The 25,063-nt window shown below is 41.8% G+C and overlaps 1 protein-coding gene across 2 annotated transcripts in view; it reads right to left on the bottom strand.

Annotated features, from left to right (window-relative positions):
- LOC107113259 (desmocollin-1-like) overlaps window positions 1-25,063 on the bottom strand; it is a 43,384-nt gene that overhangs the window by 3,593 nt on the left and 14,728 nt on the right. For both annotated transcript variants that reach the window (XM_015414566.1, XM_015414567.1), the window contains exons 4-14: window positions 24,228-24,338; window positions 22,191-22,346; window positions 21,325-21,469; window positions 18,649-18,824; window positions 17,346-17,480; window positions 15,885-16,070; window positions 13,283-13,542; window positions 9,969-10,108; window positions 4,959-5,168; window positions 4,607-4,861; window positions 1,175-1,296 (exon numbers count right to left, since the gene is read on the bottom strand). In XM_015414566.1, coding sequence (XP_015270052.1) covers window positions 1,175-1,296; window positions 4,607-4,861; window positions 4,959-5,168; window positions 9,969-10,108; window positions 13,283-13,542; window positions 15,885-16,070; window positions 17,346-17,480; window positions 18,649-18,824; window positions 21,325-21,469; window positions 22,191-22,346; window positions 24,228-24,338 — 1,896 coding nt within the window. The remainder of the gene's footprint in view (window positions 1-1,174; window positions 1,297-4,606; window positions 4,862-4,958; window positions 5,169-9,968; window positions 10,109-13,282; window positions 13,543-15,884; window positions 16,071-17,345; window positions 17,481-18,648; window positions 18,825-21,324; window positions 21,470-22,190; window positions 22,347-24,227; window positions 24,339-25,063) is intronic.

Raw genomic sequence — 25,063 nt, 5'->3', positions numbered from 1 at the left:
TATGCTGCATCTTCGGCGGGAAGCCTTGGGTTAGCCATGGGAGCTCTGCGCTTCCCAGATGTTGCGGTGTGATCGCGCCCGGAAAATCTGCCTATCTTCCGTCTCTGTAGCGTGGCTAATGCTCCGTGTGACCGCAGCCTGAGAAATGCTACACTGCTCTGGTGTTAAAAGTTCGTAATGATCTATTAGCTTTCATGAGGTGGGTGCTGTCGAACAGTAGCAAGTCAGGTGGTATAAAGTCACCTGGTGGGTGCTGCCAGGCCTGCCCCAACGAGTACTCCCTCAAAATCCAGGACAACTTAGCAGTTGCCACCACAGCACAAGGTCCTTCACTGTGCAGCTGAAGGTAAGCTGAGTGTACACAATATTTTTAACAATGCATCACTTTAAAAGGCAGCCGGTTAAACAGACTTCTGCTGAAAATGTTGAACACTTACTATTAAGAGCTATGCACGACCTCACTCCCCAATGTTTTGTGACTATTTCCTGTCACAGCCATTGTGTAGTTGCTTTGTGGTTTTTAGGATCTACCACTCTGTGTCAGAATTTCAAAGGTGCCTGCATGCTAAAGAGGTTGAACACCCCTAGTATAAGGTGACAAAATTGTCAATGCAGTCAAAAAAAGTCCAAGGCTTGATACATCAAGCAGACAATTTTCAAAAGGTGAAGTGAATTAGGAAATCCATCAATTCTAATTTCTATCACATAATAGCACTCCAGTTATTTTCTCATTCTTGTTTGAAGTACATCATTTTATGTTACAAGTGGCAAATGACACTTCTGTGTGCATGTGAATGGTTCAGCGGCAACCAAGTCAGGGTCTTCTGGCCAGAGAAGAGGCTGACTATTTCAGGTACTTTGTTTCAGTAGGAACATAGCGGGAGAATGAGGTGACAATTACATTTTCTGTTTCCTGACTGCCCTTTTTGCCTCTTGCTATTCCCCATAATTGCAATCTGCTGACCTGTGGCTAGCTTTTTCCACATCAGTTCTTCAGCTGTCATCAAGGGCTTTTACTTTTTCACCCTTTCAAACAAATTTCCTCCTCCACCTTCACTCTCCATTCCCTCCCCTTGGTGGTCCACACTCTTCAGCAGAACCCATTGCTTAAGGTGTGTTCAATACCAAGTATTTGCAAGTGATTCATAAATAACAACTTATCCAAATAACCTACCATTACTTCTTCTCCAGGAGCTTCAGTGTTTGATATGATCAAGTTCTGATTAGCTAAGTCATCACATACATGTTTGCTCACAGGCGCAGCACCCCAGCAGCCGCAAAGTGTTATCAGAATCACTGCAGGAAGGTGAAAGCTAGACATGAAGCAACAGTGTCTCCAGAATTAAACTGGTTTACTTCAAAGTGCGATTCACTGGCTTTGATGGAACACACTTCTATGTTATGATTTTATCTTTTATGTTGTGAGCTGCCTAGTTTAGGTCTCTGGTGGCATATAAATGCTTTAAATAAAGAAATAAAAAATACATGGTTTGTGTAGGATAGTGCAAGTGAAATTCCTGAGATAATAGAATTTGGCCTGTCACCACATAATATGCATTCACTACCTAGCTATCATCAGTGGTCCTAATGGTTTAACCTTAGTCTAGTAGTTTGGGAAATTTGTTCTAATAAGCTGCCAGGAACTGAATTATAGCAGATAAATTTTTCCACACGCTATGTAATCCAGACACATACCTCATATTAAGAGCTTCTACTGTTCTCCACTAGGAGACTGGAAATTTATTTGCAGTACTATATCAAGAAAAATATACTTTTTCAATCACCTTTTAAGACAAAGATAACCATCAAACTCTTCAATCAATCACTTTATGAGTAGTTATAGCAAGATGGAACTCATTAAGGATTTTGGGGGAAACACATTTTGCCTCCCCAAGTATTTCATCTTTTCCTCCCCTAAAAGCCCCTATAGCCTCTTTGGCTATAGGGCCAATTTGGTGTAGTGGTTAGGAGGGTGGACTCTAATCTGGGAGAACTGGGCTTGATTCCCCACTCCTCCACATGCAGCTGCTTGGTGTAACCTTGGGTCAGTTTCAGAGCTGTTCTTGAAAGAGCTCTCTCAGCCCCACCTACCTCACAGGGTGTCTGTTGTGGGGAGGGGAAGGGAAGGAGATTGTAAGCCAGTATGAGACTCCTTCGGATAGTGAAGGGTGGGTATAAACCCAATCCCTTCTCTTCTCCTCTTTTCTTTCCTGTTTCCTTCTTTCATTCTCACCCACCAGCCAACCTACATTTTCTGCCATCTTCAGCTTATCCTCCTTACCGCCCACTGGCAGCCTCTTCCCAGGAAAACTATGGCTTAGTTACCTGCTGCTGATTTCAGGGTCTAGTTGCATGGTGGAGAACCAGCAAGTACTTGAGTTGAGATAGGGATCTCATTTTCCCCTGTATTCTCCTCCCAACACTATTTCCTCCTTGCGGCCCTCATACCTTCACCCTTTCCTGCTTCCTTCTCTCGTTCCCCCCCCAAGCCAACCTATCTTTTATCTGCTCCCCATCTTCACCTATATTATTCATTTACTGTACTAACACCATCTTTGTCCACAAAGGTGACCCAATGTTAACTTACTAAATTCTCTTCTCCTCCTTTTTATGCTCATATCAATCTTGTGAGGTAATTTAGGCTGAAAATGTGTAACTGGTCCAAGGTCCCCCAGTGAACTTCCACAGCAGAGTGGTAATTCATACCTGGGTCTCTTAGCTCCTAGTCTGAAATTCTAACAACTTTACCACACTGGTTTACTTGGGGTGGCAGTTGTTGAACCGTAGCAAGCAGATAAGCCTGGGTGTGTCTTGTAAGACTCATGGTAGCAAGTTGCCCAGAGGTTGCTGCTAGGTCTGGCCCTGGTAAGTCCTCTCTCAAAGGCCAAAACAGCCCTAGAAAGGGCCCTGTTCCCTCCATTTACCTTTTATGACAGAAGCTAATGCTTGAAGACAGGAAATGCTTGTATTTGCCCCCATGGGTGCTGAGAGGACATTTGTTTCTTAAATCTATAGGAACTACTTCTATTAGTTTCAGTTTTTTAACGTAGTGTATTTTTTTTAAGATTTCAGATTTTTCTTGGAGATTTATCTTTCTTTTCATGGCTCCAGTCTCTGAATTTAAGTATCCACATATTTGGCCACACTGAAAATTAGATATGTAGTTGTACATTGTCTATTAATTGTACATTATTTTATTGAAACATTTATTAGCCACCTTTCCACCTTGCAGAACTCAAGGCTGCTTACAATATAAATAAAATTAAGATTATAAAACACATAAAAGGCAACAGTTTAAAATCTCAGTTAGCACTGCCAATAAATAAAAACTAAATTAGCCGAATGCAGCCCTAAATAAAACTGTCTTCAGCAGCCGGGGGCCAGGCACACCTCCCTGGAGAGGCTGTTCCATAACTGTGGAGCTGCCACTGAAAAGGCAGTTCTCAGTTGTCACAGTTTTAAAGCTATAAACACAAACCAGTCTTTCAAATAGGATCTCCATAAAGAGGTTTCCCACCTCAGGGTGTAACATTTAGTACAATACGAAATGGTTCACGTCCATCATGTTTACACTGATTAGTAAACATAGCTCACAGTGGTCATGGAATGGGAAATTCACTGCACAAGGCCTTAACTCACACACCAAGTTCTGCTTCACAATGTGACCAGAGAACTGGAACACTCACTATAGAAATGCTCAGAGGTCATTTCGGGGGGGATCGCGGGGGAACACAGTTCCCCCGGGTGAGGGGCGGGGCACATGATGAAGCCCCGCCCCCTGCTTCCAGCCGCCCCGCTTCCGGCCCTCATTCAGCCAGGAGGAGGCAGGAGAAGAGGGAGGGTAAGTTGCTTCATCCCCGCCTCTCCGCACTCCTGCCTGCCTGCGGCCAGGGAGGGCCTTGGCGGGGCTTCCTCGCACTCCCGCCGGCCTTGCAGGTCCACCGCTGGGCCCCTGATGTCAGGGGGTGTGGTATATGCTAATGAGTTATGCTAATGAGTTTCCCTAGCTCTTTTTCTACGAAACGACCCCTGGAAATGCTGATCTCCAAAACCAAAGCAACTTTTACACATATTCTGCATATCAGTCTGAAAAGTTGGAACTTCAAGCTGGCTATCCAAATTGTGTGAGTTTGTTAAAATGCAGCTGACATTACAGATGTCATTTGTGCAGCCTTGGCCAGTTAAATAGAAAGGACAAACTGCACTTACAGTAAAACCCCAGAGTTACACAGTTCTAAGCTTGAGACCTCAATAGACTTAGAAGGTGTAACTCTGTTTAGGATTGCACTGTTAGTTGTGTATTTAGCTCCTCATCCAGATAGGGAGATATATTTATATAAAGTTGTTTTCATATGAGTAGTGTACCTATACACTTTTAGGCTGGAACCTGCATAGAACCTAAAACAGGATATTGTTGTTTTGCTTGCTTGATTAAATAACAATTGCAGTATCTCCTCAATGTGTAATAATACATAAATGTTAACTAAACTAGCTTTAAGTACTTTCAGGACTTAAGATGCCAGAAGCAGTCTGTATTTTACAGTATAGTGTTCGTCAGCATTAACAGCATTTTACATTCCCTATAAAGAAGTATAAATATGCTTACATAGCAGCAATAATGATCCCAAAATCATTGCGAGTATGGCCCAAAGTCCAAGGCTAACATTAGGTGTTAGCTGATAGTCAGGTTCGTTGTATCGAGGTGGGACGGCGCCAGTACAATCACTTGGGGTCGTACAGTCACACACTCGAACTCTTACATTAGTAATACCACTTCTTCCACCACTGTCAGTGACCACAACAGGAATACTGTAATCCCCATAGGGCATATTGTCATCTGGTACCAGGTACACAGATCTATCTGCAAAAGAAACAACACAAACCAAGTGAGGAACATTATTTCATAATCATCATTTACATTGTTACTGCAGCAAAGATTTTAGGAATAAAATACACACCATCATTTTCTACCAGTCTCCATCCCAAGTTTCTATCACGCATTTCAAAAGTGAAGGGAACAGTATTAGGAGGTAGATCAGCATCCACAGCAGTGAGACAAATCGGTTTTCTGTCTCTGCACATTATTTTTTCTGGTTCAACAATCACTGGGTAATTATCATTTTCATCTTCTAGATTAATCACCACTGTTCCAGTGCCTGTTTTGCCACCTAGGAAATAGAAACAATTTTAATGTTAACCTTACTGTTTTGCTGTTCTCATATCTTGCCCAAGTTATAACTTTTTATTTTTAAGATTAGCAAGAATATAATTGTGTGAGGACTGCTTTAACAGGACATCTACAAAAAATAACTTACTGAACAATGGGATGGCTGCCCCAGCCGGCTTTTGTCAACACAGTCCATAAAGTTGCCAGGACCAACACCAAGATTCTGGAGTGATGGGGGGGGCACTTTGGTGTTCCAGGATGTGAAGGCATAAAAAATGTGAAGGCATCTAGTCCAGTGTCATGTCTCACACAGTGGCCAACCAGTTCGTCTGGATGGCCAACATCAGGGCACAGAGGCCAAGGCCTTCCCTTATGTCACCTCCTGGCACCGGATTCAGAGATTTACTTCCCCTAAACATGGACGTTCCCTCCAGTAACCATGGCTAGTAGCCACTGATAGGCCTATCTTCCACTAATCTATCTAATCCCCCTTTAAAGATGTTTATTCCTGTGGCCATCAGTACACCCTCTGGCAGCAAATTCCACATTTTAATCACTCTCTATGTAAAGTAGTATTTCTTTTTTTCAGTCCTGAATCCACTGCCCATCGTCTTCATTGGATGCCCCTGAGTTCTAGTATGCTGGGGGGAGGGATAAAAATTTATCTGTCAACTTTCTCCACCCCATGCATAATTTTATAAACCTCTACCATTTTTTTCTATTCAAATAAACTTTATTGAGATATACTGAACACAATTACAAAGCATCAAGTAAGAGCTGTAAAAGTACATAAGCATACCTTAACCTCTATCATGACCCCCTTAGTTATCTCTTTTCTAAAATGAAAAGTTCCAGACTCTTCAGCCTTTCCTCACATTGTGCCTCTTGTCTGTCATAAGGGCAAATTCATAGTCTATTTTGTTTACCATCTGAGAGGCTCCACAGGATTCCTTTAAGTTTATGCTTTTCAAACTACTGAATGATTGGAAACTCCAAGGTTTGCTAGATTTTATAAATTATCTTGATGAGGGTATGGATGGGCTACACATTAAATTTGCAGATGACACCAAATTGAGAGAAGCAGCGAACACACCAGAAGATACAGATAGAATTCAATGAGATCCGAACACACTTGAAAAGCGGGTGGATGTGAACAAGATGCAATTTTAACAAGGATAAGTGCCAAGTTCTACATCTGGGTAACAAAAATGAGGAACACTCATACTATATAGGGGATACACTTCTAGGTAGCAGTGTGTGTGTGAAAAGTATCTTGGGGTACGGGTGGACGATAAGTTAAATACGAGCAGCCAGCGTGACGCAGCGACAAAAAAGACCAATGCAATCTTGAGGTGTATCAACAGAGGCATAACATCCAAATCACAAGATGTCATAGTCCCGCTGTACGCTGCATTGGTCAGGCTGCACCTGGAGTATTGTGTGCAATTCTGGAGGCCTCACTTCAAAAAGGATGTAGACAGAATGGAGCAGGTGCAGAGGAGAGCCACTAGCATTATCTTGGAAATATTCAGTCTGGAGAAGCGGAGGCTGAGCAGGGACATGATTGCTCGCTTTAAATATTTGAAGGGCTGTCACTTAGAGGAGGGCAGGGAGTTGCTCCTGGTGGCAGCAGAGGATAGAACTCACAACAAGAAGTTTAAATTAAGGGCAGGAAAGTACCGGCTGGATATTAGGAAAAACAGTAAGAGTTGTTCAACAGTGGAATCAGCTACCTAGGGAAGTAGTGAACTCCCCCTCACTGGCAGTTTTTAAGCAGTGGCTGGACAAACATTTGTCAGGGATGCTCTAGGCTGATCCTGCATTCAGCAGGGGATTGGACTAGATGGCCTGTATGGCCCTTTCCAGCTCTGTGATTCTATGATTCTCTGTAGCCAGGGACCAAAGGGATCTGGTCCAGCTGATACAGGCCAAGAACACTCCAGCTATGTGGCCAGTTTGCAGGCCAAGTTGCACTGGGTCCAAGAGAATATAGACTCACTTGACCAAGGCCCAACATTACCAGAAACTGAAGTACAGCCATGGGTCTCGGGTTCAAGAGTTCCAGTTGGGGGACAAGGTCTTAGTTTAAGGGCTCATCTTCCCACAACAGGACACACCACTGGGGGCTCAACTATTTACTGACTGGTATCCCGACTTTGATGAATTATGAAGTACAATGTGAGCCCAAATGGACCCAAAATCTGATCCTAAATGTCTTCTCATCAATCCTCATGGGGTTTTGCCTGATGACAAAATGCTCCAGAGCCCCAAGAATGAGTACCCCACAAGTCCCACTTTGGTCCTGGAACACTCAGAGAGCCAAAACGTCAACCCTGGGTGGCAGTGTGCACCTACAGGATGTGTTCTCCAGACGTCCCGGGTTGACACTACTGATCAAACATAACATTGCCATCCTGCAAGGGAAAGTGGTTCACATCCCCTGGAGGTGCCTGCCCCATAAAAAGTAGGAGATCATGGACCAGGAAATACAAGACAACTTTGCCCTTGGGTCATAGAGCCCTCACAAAGTGAAAAGCACGTTCCCTATGGAGGAAGCTTTGAGCTCACTAAGAGAGACTTTTTGCAGCATTCATTGAAAAATTTGGATAAATATTTTGGTATTTGGCAACCTTGTGCTTGCAAATATCTGTTGAACTCCCTGAGGAAGACACTGAAACAGGAGGATATCTGGACCTCTGGTGGAAGAAGACTGAGCACTTATTACAAATAGACTTAAAGGAGTCCTCCCTCTTAAAACTTTGTATACTTAAGAAGGACTGATATTAATAAAGGGGTTGTGCAATATCTTTTCTGATATATTAAGAGACGATACTTAGATGTTTTGATATATGATTCTTTCTATGTATTAAGGCTTATATGATAAATAATATATGGTGAATAAATTGTAGAAATATAAAACAAAAAATATATATAAATTATTTGAGATATTTTATAATCGTCTGTAGCACGATGTTTGCTGATTTTTGGTATTTCCTACTTACCGTGGGTCCTATTTAGGTTTCATTCCAAGCAGACTACTGACCACCATAACCTGACTGCAATTTTTCAAATTCAAAGCCTTTCCCCTCACACTAAGTTTCCTCCCTGCCCCCCATTACTCCCCATCCCTCTCTATTGTTGCTTGCTGATTTTGGATTCTTAAGAATAGAATTGTCAGGTGAGAGGGCTGAGAACAGGGACAAGGTGGGGGGTTATTGCAGGTGTGATGACATCACTTCTGGAGAAAGACCAGAAATAAAGGCAATAGCCCTAGAATCTACCAATTCCTAGAACTACCCAATATTGCTTCTGGGTTTGCCCCAGAACTGACATCACCACAAATGGGTTTTTTTTCTACTTTCCCTCCTCTGCTGCTTGGAGCAGTGGTGGGCATGGGAGCTTGGGGCAGGGGATCTCTCACCCCAGCTAGGGGGATGGTGCCCCTACCAGAAATGGTTAAAATGGCAACAGAGTTTTCTAGAAACTGGCAAAGTTTAGCCTCTTAAAGATAAAAGATAAGTATAATTTTTGGTGTAATTCCTAAACTTGTCTGCCCCTGCATAACAAATACATCTTGAAACAGAATAGTTTGAAAGGTACTGAATGCCATTTCATATAAACAACATTTCTATATTCATGTGGGTAGCCATGTTGGTCTGAAGCAGCAGAAAAAAGTTTGAGTTCAGTGGCAGCTTTAAGATCAACAAAGTTTTATTCTGGGCATAAGCTTTTGTATGCATGCACACTTCTTCAGATATATGTGTTCATGCACACACAAGTTTATACCCAGACTAAAACTTTGTTGGTCTTAAAGCTGCCACGGGACTCAAACTTTGTTCTAACATTTCTATATGGAAGGCATTTCCATGTTAAACTCTTGAGGTTTGCACAAATGTTGCAAGAGCCAACAATTGTCTTCTCCCCTTGTAATCTACCTTCTGCATTATTCTGTGTAATGCCGTAAAATAGTTTTTCGTTTCCACTGTTCTCCAGTTCTGCAATCGTAGTCTAATTGTTCACTGGAGGTCTTGTACTGACTGACTGAATTGTATTTTGTAATCTGCCTCGAGTCTCAGCATGAACATCTGGCTAAATGAAATTAATTAATACTAAATAAGAGTCCAAGAACAAGCAAGTCCTGCTTTAAAACATGGCGGGAGGTGGCTGAGGAGGTCACAACTGGCCACCTGCTCCAGTCAGTGCAGCACAGGGCTGGCAGGAGGAGAAGGATATCCACAGACCTTCCTCCTCTCCCAGCCTGAGACCGCAAGGGGTGAGAGCCAAAGATCATGCCAAATATACAAGGTATTTTGCCCAATAATAAATACTAAATATCTCTATAAAAACTATAAAAGAGACAAAAACTGAAAACTGGAGAAAGGTTATTTAAAAAAAAACCACACAGCAGTCTAATAAGGGTAGAGAGAGAAAAAGGCCTATGTTGTTTTATATAGTTTTAACTATTAAATACGTGGATAATTTCAGAATAATCTTCTGACATCCTACACTCAATTAATTACTTCATACAAACTATTACCTTTATGAAAATCTAAGATTTTAAAAATACACTTCATGCCAGTGAAACAGCCTGAGCTGATAATAGTAAAATAAGCATAACAGTTATTCTAGTGGTATATGAAGTTATAAGCAAAAAACCCTATATTTAATCTGCCAACAAATGAGGGTAGTCAGGGGGTCTGAAAATCAGGACTCAAATGGCAGTTAATCTAAGGAAGTTTCATATGGAATTACTGTAGTCAACTATAAAACAAATAAGCTATTTATAGCATTTGGTACTCACTTCGATCTGTAGCAAAAACTGTTACATTACATTGGTAATTTTGCATATTTGGTGCATCTCTGTCTAAGAGTCTAGTGGTTATGATTTCACCTCTTTCGTCCATGGTGATCCAACCACATGGGTCTTGTACTATTCCATACCTGTTGGGAATAAATGTAGGTAGCTGTTAGAGATAAATAAACCACCTTAAATGCTTGCAAGCCTAGTGTTTGGAATTAGACCACTGCAAATATTTCTAAAGCATCATGTTAACAATGGCTTCTCAATGGCATATCGGTCCCTACGCATCGGGCCTGTCACACGCTCAATTTGATCTTCACGGCGGGGTTGACAGTGGACCGGATTACTGCAGAAGCAGTACCATAGTCAGACCACTATGCCCTGAAGGCCCGTCTGAATGTTCCACCCCAACCCTGTTTAGGCAGCGAGTGGATTTTAGCTCGCCCGCGGAGCCAAATGGACCCTATGCGGCTTCAGATGGCTCTACGGGCTCCGAGGCCCCCTGACGGCTCGTTGGATGAGCTTGTGGAGGACTGGCATAGCCAACTTTCCACAGCCATCGACGAGATTGCTCCCAGGTGCCCTCGCCGCACTCGCTCTAAGCGGGCACCCTAGTATACCCAGGAGCTCCGGCGGATGAAACGAGAACTGAGACGGCTAGAGAGACGGTGGTGCTGCGCTCGCGACGAGGCATCAAGAGCATCCTATAGGACGTTTATGAGATCCTATGAGATGGCAGTCAAGGCCGCAAAGAGAGAATTCTATGCGGCCAGGATTGCGTCTGCTAGCTCACGCCCAGCCCAATTATTTAGAACAATTCGGTCTTTAACAGCACTGCCGCAGGGCAGGCAAAATGCTAGGGAATTGGACATTGGCTGTGAGGCATTTGCGAGCTATTTTGCAGATAAAGTCTTGGCACTCCGCCGCGACCTTCCTGTCACAGTTGAAACAGTGAGCGAACTTGAGGCACCTTGCACGGCTTCGGTTCCGGGTTTAGAGTATTTTACCCTACTCAGACTGGAGGAAGTAGACAGATTGGGTGCACAGATACGAGCAACCACTTGTAGCCTTGATCCGTCCCCCTCCTGGCTCATTAAAGCAGACCACGAGGGGTTTCAAGGTGCCCTACGGGAGATTATCAACAAGTCCCTCTCTGAGGGACGGTTCCCGGGGGCACTCAAGGATGCAATGGTCCACCCTCTCTTGAAAAAACCTTCTCTGAACCTGGCGGAATTGGCTAACTACCGACCAGTGTTCAAGTTGCCCTATTTGGGCAAATTGATTGAGAAGGCAGTGGCATTACAGCTGCAGAGCTTTCTGGATGATGCTTCCATCCTAGATCCTTTCCAGTCCAGTTTTCGCCTGGGACATGGGACGGAGACAGTGCTGGTGGCCCTTACTGACGACCTCTGAAGGCACCTGAATTGAGGCGGTGTGGCGGCACTGTTGCTGTTAGATCTGTCAGCCACATTTGATACGGTCAACCACCAGTTGCTGACCCACCGCCTCGCTGACGCAGGGATTAAGGGGCTGGCCCTCCAATGGCTTACCTCTTTTCTCCAAGGTCGGGGACAAAAGGTGGCAGTCGGGGAACAGCGGTCCCAGAGGCACCCATTTGAGTGTGGGGTGCCTCAGGGGGTGGTGCTGTCCCTGATGTTATTTAACATCTATATGCACCCCCTTTCCCAGATTGCCCGGAGGTTTGGGCTTGGGTGTCATCAATATGCAGGTGACACCCAGCTCTATCTGATGTTGGGCGGCCAGTCAGACTCCAGCCCAGAAGATCTCTACCGGGCGTTACAAGCCATGGCTGGTTGGCTCAGGCTGAGTCGGCTGAAGCTAAACCCAGCAAAGACAGAGGTCCTGGGCCTGAGTTGGGTTGGTTCGGGGTTGGGGCTCCCTCTCCCAACCTTCGATGGGGCGCCTCTGGTGCCAGCGTCGGAGGTTAGGAGTTTGGGAGTGCTCCTGGATTCCGCTTTAATGATGGAGGCCCAGGTAGCAACCACTGCCAAGTCGGCCTTTTACCATCTTCGGCTGGCTTGGCAGTTGGTCCCCCTCCTTGACCGCGATGACCTGGCCACAGTGATCCAAGCAATGGTCACCTCGAGGTTGGACTACTGTAACGCTCTCTACATGGGGCTGCCTTTGTCGCAAGTCCGGAAGCTGCAGCTAGTGCAGAATGCCGCGGCCAGGCTGCTGATGGGTCTCACTAGGCGGGACCATAAAAGGCCTGTCCTGAAAGCGCTGCACTGGCTGCCAATAGCGTACCGGATTCGTTTGAAAGTGCTGGTTCTTACCTTTAAAGCCCTATAGGGCCAGGGTCTTGCACACCTGAGGGACCACCTTTCCCCATATGTTCCCCCAAGGGCACTATGGTCGGGGACTCAACATCGATTGGTAACCCCAGGTCCCAAAGATATTAAATTCGCTGTCACCAGGGCCAGGGCGTTTTCGGTGGCAGCTCCTACCTGGTGGAATGAGCTCCCAGAGGAGATCCGGGCCCTGAGGGACTTGGCACAGTTCCGCAGGGCCTGTAAGATGGAACTCTTCCGCCAGGCTTTTGAGTAGGAGCCACCACCATCACTATACCATCACCGTACCACCATCACTAAATGGAGTGGGTGTCATCGGGGAACGAGATAGCCCTGGGAGGAAGGACGGATCGTTGTACCACCTGGAGTCTATTGTGACACTCTGGGACCACTTTGTTATGTGTGACCCCATCTGTTATTTGTGACATCTAGAGCACTTGTATTTTATATGAATGATCGTTTTATTGCTTGTTTTATTCTGTTTTTACCTGTGGAATTTTTGCATATGTGCCCATCTGTTAGCCGCCCTGAGCCCATCTGGGGAGGGCGGGGTATAAATTTAACAATAAATAAAATAAATATAAAAAATAAAAGGCTTTACAGTCAGTACTGGAATATGGAGGGCAACTTCTGTAGCTCAAAACTGTAGCAGTTCCTTAAAACCCAGTTGTATTGGTGTAAATCACTCAAGGTATTTAAAGATGTCCCTCCCAACTGACCCCTTCCTCCACCTCCCCATCTCTACTTCTTCAGAAACTAGTATAGCTTGCAACTCCCTGACCAGAAAGGATAGGCCATACAGCAACCCTACTGGAAGTGTACATATACTACCCTACTGGAAGTGTACATATACTACCAGGTAGCAAAATAATATAAAAAGTTAGTTTTGTCACACATAAGCAACTCACCAGTGTGGTGATATACTATATCTATGGATTATGTTTTTCCTGTAGGGTCTGTATTTCAATATTATGAAACAAATTTGGCAATAAAATGCAATACCTAATGTCTTCACTATTTCCGGTCTCTGGGTCCCTTGCTGGGTAATGGCCAACCACAGTTCCACCAGGCAAACATTCCTTAATATTTAAAATATACACACTGGGGTCAAATACTGGTCCTTCATCTACATCCTGTACTTTGACAACAACAACACAAGAACCTTGAGAAACAGCTCTTGAATTTGGTGGTAGTACATAAGGTTCTTCATTATTTACAATGATTTCCAATCTTCTCTCCTTTGTTTTTTCATAGTCTAGACCCTAGGAAAGAATAAGCACTGTGTTAATAGGTCAAACACAAGATATGCTATCACCTGGGGGGGAAACTCATTGAAATTTTCAAACAGATAGCAAAAAAATAATGAAGCACATCCAAAGTAACCTTTTAAAAAGAAATCTGAAATTCCATTGAAAAACAGTTAATGGAAGAATTGTCCCCCCCCCCCAGTTTCTTCCAGAGTGCTCTCTTCACGTTCAGATAGGCACTGCCCAGAAAGCAAGAATTTGTATGGGCTCTCCATCTCATGAGACAGGAGTCAACCTCTTGCCTTGCATTCCATATTTTTGCTTTCTAGTATTGTATATGTTCACATGACATTTTTTAAAAAGCTACAGTCTATTTTTCTTTCTTCATTTTTAACAAGGTGGCCTCAAAGAAGCAAAGATTTTCTCTCTCTGCTACCACACAAAGGGGAAGGCAGCCTCAGCCTTTACTGAACAGGATATGGCAATTCAAAGAACATGCTATGGCAACCAAGAAAGCTCCTCCTGAAACCAGGCTGAACTCTTGAGGACTGCTTTGGGTATCAATGTCAGCTGAAGATAATCAGCCATTCTCAGCCATAAACAATTGTAAATTGTGGAAGTGGACAGGTGAACACATGCTTTACCCAAGACTTAACTAAACTTACAATGATCATCCCAAAGTACTGTTGCAGTTGTGTTAAACTGAGTGAAGGAAGGAGTCAATCACTATTTCATCTAAGTTCCATAGCTGAGTTCTGAGTTGAATTTGAGAGCTGTGCTGTTTGCATGAGGCCTAATAAAGGGTTAGCCCCAAAACAAATTTTTCTTTGGTGGATCTGAACTTTCCTGCTTTTCCCCCTTCCCTGCTACTGATCTCCAAAACTGCTACTCTGGGGGATTGGGGACCATGAGGAATGATATGTGAGTCTGCAGCATGAAGGGAAAATTGGTGGGAAATTGGCTGTTTTGTCTCTAAGCCACACAGACTCTCAAACATGTGATCTGATATCCGGCGTTGCCGCTTGTTCGCTGCCCTGGGCCGCTTGGGTAGGGCGGGATATAAATCCCAAGTAAAAAATAAAAAATAAAATATCCTGATCAGGAATCACACATGTAAACACAAGCAGGGCTCTGCAAGAACTTGTGCAGGCATCCCCCTCCACCACCTTTCCCTCTTTTTCTTCCATAGCAGCCCCCATAGCCTTCTCTCTTTTCCTGCTTCCTTCTCTTCTTCCCATTCACCAGCCAACCTATTTTTATCTGCTCTTGTCTTCATTTTCCCCTCTTTTCTTGTTGTTTCTATTATTGGGGGAGGGGTTAATCCCCCAATGTAGGTTTTTTTGTGTTTGTTTTTTTTGAAGATTTTAGATTTTTCTGCAAACTTGGCCTTCCTTCAGGTTTGTAGAGAAATCTCCCTTATTTCTCTGTAGCTCCATTGTGCAGATCTAGTAATCCATACTATACCCCAGTTGGGAATAAGAAATATAAGTAGATATATGATATAAGCCTCTGCCCAGATGGGATCCTTGAATACACTGAGATCAGAGGAAGGAACCACACGAACAGCCTTAATCATAGAATCATAGAGTTGGAAGGGACCTCCATGGTCATCTAGTCCAACCCCCTGCACAACATAGGAAATTCACAAATATCTCCCCCCCCATCCCCAGGGACCCCTTCAACCCCTTCTGTGCAGTCAGACGTACTTTATAAATGCGCTTAGATTTCCCTCCCTGTTCTGCAAACTTGAGCTGTTCACTGCCTGATTGCACATTTGGTAAAAATGTCTCTGTTTCATGTCTCTGCTCATTCTACTGTTTTTGACAAATGAAGAGAGTGGAGCCTGACAGCAGACACATTTTTCATACAGCCTGACACTTCTTCAACTATTTGGATCCTCTCTATCATCTATCTTTGGATAAAGTTCAAATATAATAAATCTTTTTTAAAATATATGAAAAAAGCCATTTTAATCTCATTCCCATCAAGCATATTTGCCAGTAATTTCAAAGGATACAAAATGTATTTTTAAAAAAGTTTTAAAGAGGGATTTGTACAGTAAAATGTCCTTTGGCATGATATAAAATTGGAACAGTAATATGCAGGTTTTTCTCCTTCCCAAATAATTGTTTAAACATACAAAAGATAAAACGGCATCTGCTTGAAATGAAAGTAGACAATGACTATCCATTGAAATTAAATTCTGAGACATTAAGATATATCAATTTCAAGGAGATTGCTTTGGTCAAAAATAATAATATGTATTATTTCTAGCTTAGGGCTAGAATCCATTAAAAATCAAAAATACGTCTACAAATACCACCCATTACATTTTACAATCTCTCATTGTCAGTTACCTTATCAATACATAAAGTCCCAATATTTGAATCTGGATTTGTCTCAATTCTGAATGCACCATCTTCATTTCCCTTTATAATCTTGAAGGTAGCATGCCAGGCTGGTGTGTTCGGCATATCTCTGTCTATGGCACCAATCTCTATTACTTTTCCACCAACTGTGTTTTCATACACATGCACTTCATACTAAAATAAACAAGATCTTCAATTAATTAAACATACATATTTGAAGCTGCTCGAATCATAAATAATATAGACTATATATATTGGGTGTCTGTGAAGAAGAGGTAAGTGACTGGGAATTCACATCTAACACAAATCTCCAGAATCTCCTCTAGAATATTAGGAGTAAAGCAGGCCGAATTTTCATTTCCCTCCTTCTCGCTCCTCCATCCCCACACATACTAACTGATCCTCAAAAAAAGCAGTGAGTGTGCTTAGTCTACTAAAGGTCATTTGGGCGGGTGCTCTCTTTTAGATTGTTTTTTCTGCGTATCAAAACTTTCACACCTAACTCTTGGTGGGCTCCTTTCGCTATATTTGTGAGAGGTACCTTAATTCTGAATTTTGGCATTAATGACAGCAAGCAGAGAGGCTGTAAAGAAATGTTGGAAGAGGAGAAAATTAAGGTATTGGGAAATTCTTTCCATATAAATTTCTGCCTCCAAAATTCTATAATTTTGGGCTTGAGGAGGCCAGTTTCCACATCACTCTGTCATTGCTTGTTTTGTTTCTTTAACTGAGTTGCTTCCAATATTCTGTGCCTTCTGGAGTGCACTCTGTTTTCAAGAGGCTGTGTTTGTTTTCTTAATTTACGGTCATATATGCATACCCAGGGAATCCCCCAACTCTACCAAAAGCATTGCCTTCTCTATGAATGGCCTAGTTTTGCTGCTTCTACAAAGGATGTGTATCTTGCTGTTAGGGTCGCCAACCTCCAGGTGAGGCCTGGAGATCTCCCAGAATTGTAATTCATCTCCAGGCTAGAGAGATCAGCTCCCCTGGAGAAAATGGCAGCTTTGAAAGATGGACTCTACATAATTATACCTCACCAAAGTCCCTGCTCTGTCCAGATTCTATCCCCCAATGTCCAGCAATTTTTCAACCCAGAACTGGCAATATTAACTATTATAATTAATTGTCTTTATAAACCCACAGGGACTTAAGGGATTCTGTTCTGAGAGGCTTACCAATTAGCAAAGGTATGATTAAATCATGAGGTGAACTGCTGCCATAGAAACGTTTTTCACTGCATCAGAAGGTAAAAATAATACCGGAAGGAAGAGTAAGAGGACCAGCATTTTTTCTTACCATGACTAACATCAGCAGAAAAAAATTACAGACTACAGTCTTTGACACATATTTATAAGGTTTATGGTAATGACACAAAAAACAATATTGTAATATATCAAGAAATAAGAAAAGGGTAAGAAAAACACTTTAAAAAGTGCCAAGACATACCAAACCCTTTTCACAAACAGGCGCATGGTCATTTCTGTCTTGAAGTTGAATCACAGCTGTCCCAGTAGTGCACAAACCAAAGGGCTGGCCTCCCATATCTCTTGCTTCTATTAGTAATACATATTCATTTACAGCCTGAAAATAATGTAACAGTATATAAATGTACTTGTTGTGCATTTATAGCTACATAGACATCCTAAGGATTGAAATTTTACTTAACTGCATTCTACTGTGCATGTTATTGCACCGGCATCATATCTGCCCACATATTCAAAGATTTTGCAAGCCTTAAGTTTAAAATCTAATACTTGGTCACATAATAGCAAGCTCAATCTCATAAAAATCTTTGTATAATGCAAACCAGACCAGCCTTGCTGTTCTCAAACTACTTAATATCAGTGGCTCAGAAATTCATATCCCCTCCACATATCAGGATCGGGAATTCAGCTCCCAACACTTGGCAGGGTGCCACTGATGCCAGCGCCAAGCGTGAGAAGCCTGGGGATGATCCTGGATGCATCACTTTCTATGGAGGCCCAGGTTTGGCTGGTCACACAGCTGGTTCCCTGTCTCACCTCCCAGGACTTAGCTACAGGGATCCATGCAATGCTCATTTTCAGGCTGGATTACTGTAACTTGGACCTAACTCAGAAACTGCAGCTAGTGCAAAATGTGGCGGCATGCCTGCTGACAGCAACATCTGTACAGGCAACACATTCAGCCAGTGTTGTCTCAATTGCACTGGATCCAGTTCAGGCTCATGGTACTTACTTTCAAAGCCCTATGTGGCCAGGGACCAACATACCTACGGGCTTTCTCTGCCCTGGCCCTGGCCTGGTGGAACATACTCCCAGTTGAAATGACAATTCTGCAAGGCCCGTAAAATGGAGCTGTTCCGCCAGGCCTTTGGTTGAGGCGGTGGTCATCCAACCATCTCGGCCTCCCCTGCTCCCACTGCTGCAGTGCTTATAGTGCTCATTACAATTTGCCCTGCTCAAGGAGACCAACAAAGCATCATCGCAGAAGGCACTATGAATCTGCCTTGACTAGTTGCTATCTATTTGCTTGGACTGAAACTCGATTTTATATTTTATCTTTTAATGTTAATTTTGTTTAATTTGTTTGTTCTATTTAAACGCTAATGTCTTATTGTTATTATGTTGTTGACTGAAATGCTGTGACCCACCCTGAGCCTGCTTGAAGGAGAAAGCCAGATATATGTCTAATAAATCAAATCAAATCACTCTACCAGTAAATACTACACCAATAATAATAAATATACTGGCCTTCCATGAAAATTTACCTCTCTATCCAGGCCTGGGGATGCCAAAGTAATAACACCTGTATCTCCATCTATAGCAAACATTTTGGAATACTGAGCAGACATTGGATTCTGGTTCACAATTCTGTATTTCAGTTTAGTGTGTAGTGTACCAATCTCATCTCCATCTGTTGCAGTCATTTCTCCAATCAAGGTACCTGCACATACAAGTTATTAAGGTTACGCTTTAAATGCTGCAGTATAGAGTACCTCAAAGTAGCATTTGAGACCTAGCCAAAAAAGAGAGAGCCTTGCACATACAAAAGCATGCCCCCACACTTACAGAAAGTAAAAGCCATGCACATTAAACAACACTGATTAAACAGCATTGCTAACATGCAATTTTTAATGAAAGCTGTGGTCACAACTTACCAGGCATGACTGTTTTTCATTTCAGTGAGATTCGTACCAAGCATTTCAAAGTATGCTCTACCAAAATGAAAGCAAGCTGAGCCATAGAAGGAAAGACAGGCAGATAGACGTATTCCATGCAATACCAGTATCTGTATTTTATCTACAGATTGCACGTATTAGATGTGCCAATCCTAACAAAGAACACTGCTAAAACTGATGAAAAGTTTTGATTTCTAATTACAGAAGCAGATAATCTAGGTTTGATAACAAGACTTGTATTTGGATATTCTATGGTGATAAATACCTAAGCACCGTATCAGTCATTTAACATAAAAGCATAAGAGAAACCAATGTTGGATCAGGCCAATGGCCCATCCAGTCCAACACTCTGTCACACAGTGGCCAAAAATACTAGGTGCCATCAGGAGGTACACCAGTGGGGCCAGGACGCTAGAAGCCCTCTCCCTGTTGCCCACCCCCAAGCACCAAGAACACAGAGCATCCCTTGCCCCAGACCGAGAGTTCCTATCTATACCTTGTGGCTAATAGCTACTGATGGACCTCTGCTTCATCTGTTTATCCAATTCGCTCTTGAAGCCGTCCATGCTGGTAGCCACCGCCACTTCCTGTGTCAGTGATTCCATGCATTAAGCACTCTTTGGGTGCTTTCCTTTTGCATGTTTAAGGGAGCACAATCTTATACAAAATTTCACTACTTCAAGGTATATTATTATGCAGCCACATGTACCACTATGTGGGTTTTCTTGCTAAGGCTGTATGTGGCATTTCCCTTTTGATAATCATTGTGTAATGTTTGCCTAAGACAGCACCAAGAGTCTTTGATTCCATAAATATCCATAATTAACTTCTATGAGAATCAGTTTTTGCTTCATGTAGGGATAAAATTCCTCCTCACCACATTATGGCAAAACTACAAGCATCCATTTATTCAGTGAGATACAAAATGTGACATTGGGTACATATTTAGCAAAAAAATATATTTTAACCTAAAAGGACAATACAAATTTAGTGAAAATTTCAGTAATAACTGAGACTTTACAGACCAAGACCATCTCATTCTTCATATCAAGTATCAATAGCTCCCAAAGGGTATATTAAAGTATATGTATATGTATCCACAATTTGGAATATAGGTAAACTTCCATACAAGAGGATCTATATACAAATTCTATGCTGTAATTAGATTTTTTTTTGGCAAAAAAAATATTTTCAACATGGTTTAAACAGAGATACGGGTTGGGCAGTTAACCTGTCAAAAAAAGATCAGGTCTACTGACTGTTGCTGTGAAACAGTGGAATGACCTTTCAAAAAGGTTTTAGAAGTGTCCTTTGCCATTATGGGTATATTCAGGTATTCAATTGAACTGCTGTTAAATAAAAACATGCAAGAATCCAGTTTCTGGCTGCCCTGCATATGTACCTAACCTTCATGCAGAGCAGAATGATGGAATGGTAGTTTCAGACCACCAGTTGCAGTTTCCCATGTTGTATAAATGCAGGCACAGCATAACCAGAATTAGTTTGCCTTCCACTAATGGCTATCCTATATCCTGGATTAATCCATGGTTATGAATCCCAGTCTCAGATGAGAAACTAACTCCAGTTAATCTGCACATCTGCATTCACGGATGACTAGAGCTAGTTCTGAACCACCATTCTTTTATTGTGTTCCATGTGAAAAGAAGCATGTAGGTAAAGAGGGAGAAGACAGGCACGTGGATTAAACTGGATGTCTGAATACTGCTACTATCTGCTTATCTTCCTCTTCTTGTTGGGAGAAAGCTGCAGTCGCAGTAGGCAGCCAGTGGGAGAAGATTTCACAGCTGTCTTTGCTGGCTGCAGCACTGAACGGCAAGCAGCGACCAATCCTACCTTTGTTAACCAATGCCACAATGAAAAGAACAAAGTAAAGGTAAGCTGCCATCTTGCACAATGGCATCCTTGACTTTATGGTACAACCGACAAATGTTTGGCCATGATTAAATAATATGAGAGAACATACTGGTATGACAAGTCCAACAAGCATATGTTATTAAAGGAATTATAATTTCTTTGTTATGTTTATTTAAAATACCTATAAAGCCACCTTTCTCTTGATGACTCAGGATTTAAATTTCTAACTTGCCACTTTTAAGTGCAGACAATACTGCAAAAGTCCCAACAAACTCTATATAGTTATCCCACACTGACTTAATCATCTCAAACAATAAATATAAACCCAAACAGGAAGATTAACATATTTAATATTTTATAACACCAACTGAAAAACAACTCTGTCCTTACCAGATCTGCTGTTTTCAGGAACAGAAAAAGTACAGACATCTGGGTTAAAAACTGGGGGACAGTCATTGTCATCCTCTACTCGTATTGTATGTACAAGTGGCATCTCTGGGGTATAGCCATTGGATGTCCTTGCATAGCAAATTATCTGTACAAAAAAACAACAGTAAGTAATTTTTGTTCCTTGCCATGTTGAGGTGTTTTTTTTTCATCAGATAATACTACTGGAACAGTGACAGTCACGGTAAGCAATGCGTTTCTTGCTCTTCAACTCTGTTGTGGTTACTTTTTTTACTTTCTAGTTTACCATTAGCAGCATTTACTGCATTTTTATGTTTGACCAAAAAGCCTTGTTTGAGACATTTTTTTCCAGTATCAAGTGTACATCAGTTTTATCTATCAAATAAAAATTGTCTTCACTACACCAGAAGAATCAGTGGTTAGTGTTAACACATTTACTTATTTATATATTTATACCCCACTTTTACCCCCCACGTGGACCTAAAAGCACTTTACCACATTGTTCTCCCATCTTCTGTTTTATCCTTACAACAGTCCTGCGAGGAAGTTTAGACTGGAAAAGAGTGACTGGACCAAGGTTATCCACTGAGCTACCATGGCAGAGTGAGGATTTGAACCTGGGTCTCCCAGATACTAGTCCATCACCCTGCCCACTATGCCACACTGGCTCTCATATGAGTAGAGATCATTGCTGCTATGCAATCCAAAATGAACACAAATAGCAATAAACATGATTGATTCTTTGTTGAAAACACAAGAATTTATACATAATCAGTAAACAAAACTTATAACAGTAAAGCATTTAATTACAAGCTCTACTTTTAAAAATCCACAGTTTGTATCCATACCTTAAATTCTGCATACTCTTCCCGATCTATTGGGCATGTAACAAAGAGATTTCCTGTTTCTTTCTCAATGTAAAAATAATTCCGTGGTGGTTGGTCAACACCAGGACCACTTATAGAATAGGTGATATTGTACATTTGGGCTGTATCAGAAGACAGCTATAAAGAGAAGGATAAATGAAACACAAGAAAATCACTACCCCTTAACTTACATCAACCAACTTGATGAAAATGGATATCTGTCTCAACTTTTTTGGGGCACTCATATTAGTTTAAATCCTGTATATCTCGTGGAAAATATCTGGATATTAAAACTTCCTTATTAGAAACATTTTGAATATATCATTTGGTATGTAATCTTACTTGGAAGAAAGCTCTACTTCCATTTGGTACACTCCACTTAGCAGACAAACGGAAATAAGCCCTCTTTGTTTTAGTAGAGCTTTCTTCCAATTAAGATCACAGAGCAAATGACATATTTATTTGTGAGAAGATATTAGTTACTACGGCTTTTGTAGAATCCAGTAAGAGAAAACATGTAATATGCTAGTATCAGCAAAATTATTCCTGGCAAAAAAAAAATGGAAGCAGAAAACGAAGGGGGAGGAGATTGGATTTATACCCCGCCCTTCAATACCTGAAGGAGTATCAGAGAGGCTTACCATCTCCTTTTCCTTCCCCGCCTCACAACAGACACCCTGTGAGGTAGGTGGGGCTGAGAGAGCGCTTTTGAGAACTGCCTTTGAGAGAACAGCTGAGAGAACTTGTGACTGACCCAAGGTCACACCAGCAGCTGCATGTGGAGGAGTAGGGACTCAAACCCCACTCTCCCAGATTTGATTCTGGTTCACCATGTTGACAGATAAGCAGGTCTTCTAGTCCCATACCCAGCTCCTGTTTTCCACCAGAAGTAATGTCAGTCCTCTATAGGAATCATCAGAAACTCTATGATTTTACCATGGAGTTTTCAGTTATTCTATCAGAGGCTTCACATCACTTGCCAGTTCTCCCCAGAAGTGACATCAAACCATCACCAACATCTGTCCCCCATGGGGTCTCTTGCTGGTTGCCAGGCAACCCTACAGATAAAATGACAGCATATAAACACCTCCAATACAAAAGATTCACAAAAATTATTTATCAAGAACTGACAGTATTTGTCCTACTTTGGAACAGGATCAAGCCAGATGAAAATGTTAGCATATATATATAAATGGTGTCAGATTTAGCTGGTTACGATTGGGGAATATATTCCACAGAAGGCTCCTTTACTCTGCTTGTTTCAAGGGTAAATATTTATAATATGTCATTGCAATTTGATATAATTTGTTGTATTATATTTTTCATTAAAATAATAATAACAATCTTATAGAATGGTATCACACTATCACTGCTAACCTAAGGTCCACTCAGAATCCTAAGGTCTATTCCTTTGGGGTCAGGAATCAATTTTTCTCTACGCCACTTTGGCTGGAGATCATGGAGGTTTTTTGTCATCTTCTGGACATGGAACAGCAGCACTGGGGGTGTGGGGGGGAGGTATTTGTTAATTTTCTGCATTGTGCAGGGGGTTGGGCTTGATGACCCTGGAGATCCCTTCCAACTCTGTTTCTATGATTGTATTCATTGGGCTTACTCCGAGGAAAGAGATTCTAGAATTGTACTCTATATGTATTTAGAAGCAAAATGCAAGAAGAGCAGCAATCCTGGTTCATAATCACTTTTACAATGAGTTCAAGGCTCTTTTTTAATCTCATCCGTAATTTATCTTGTGTTGGAAAGGAAATCAAGTTGTAGGTGTAGCTACAGCATGCAGAGTTTTTCTACAAGTTCCTCTTTGAATATGATCAACACACATTATACACTGGATCTATAAACAACTACATACATTGTGCTTTTTTTACTCAAACCTAAGTCACTGCTATTTTTTATCCTAAGATAATAGCTTACTTAGGTTTTCTCAGAGTTATATCCTTCATAGAATGTATGCCTGAAAGTAAAATAGGAAAGAACCTTTTTAGTATCATCTATAAAAGCTACCTGCTGAATTTGCATTGGAAAAGGTCCCAGAGAGTTTTCCATTATAGTAGTTGGAACAGGAGCCCATCTTCGTTTACTTCTTCTACGAACAGTCTCTCCTTTTTCAGGGACCTGATTTTTGGAAGACAGAAACAATATCGATACAACATTCTAATGATATGTGTGTCTGTTTGTTTTGTTATATTCCCAATTTTTTCATCTATTCAATGGACTAGTATTTCTGTCAGCTTCCTCTAGCACTTGATCATTTTCTTCTTCTTCTTGAATTGCGATGATGTTTTGGTATAGCACTCACAGCCCAAAATAGATTTTTTTCTAGTATTTTAATACCTTTGGTAAAGAGCATCATCCTTTTTTACATCCACTGTAAGTGGAAAGAAACTCTCTACCTGGGAGTTGGTGCTAAAGTTATGCACTCTACCCATATCTTCTGGTGACATATCTTGAGCCACATATCTATTAAAATCAGAATGATACAATATAGAAGCTGTGTGGCTGTTAAAACCAGCAAACCTGACCTGTGTTACCTCTTCTCTCCCCCATAATGTCTGGTATTACAAAACACGGCATAGTGATGTTGCCTCATATGGAGTTTCCCTGCCCCCACTCCATTTCAATGGGCTGCTGTTTGCAGGAGTGAGCAAACTCAAAAGTGCAATTCTGTCATGTGCTTCACTTCCCTAGATGTTACTGTGAAGAAAGGAGATTAAAAACTGCTGTTTTCAGTAAAAACCATATGGGTCCTGAAATAGCAAGTTCCACTGTACAATGAATTACTTAAACTGCACTGAACTCAATGAGATAAACTTGCTTAATCAAAAATACCCTATTTAAAT

The sequence above is a fragment of the Gekko japonicus genome, unplaced genomic scaffold (assembly GCF_001447785.1).
Source record: "Gekko japonicus isolate JY-2015 unplaced genomic scaffold, Gekko_japonicus_V1.1 scaffold559, whole genome shotgun sequence".
Taxonomy (NCBI): domain Eukaryota; kingdom Metazoa; phylum Chordata; class Lepidosauria; order Squamata; family Gekkonidae; genus Gekko; species Gekko japonicus.
The sequence above is the reverse complement of the archived record's forward strand: the minus strand, read 5'-3'. Positions and strand labels throughout refer to the sequence as shown.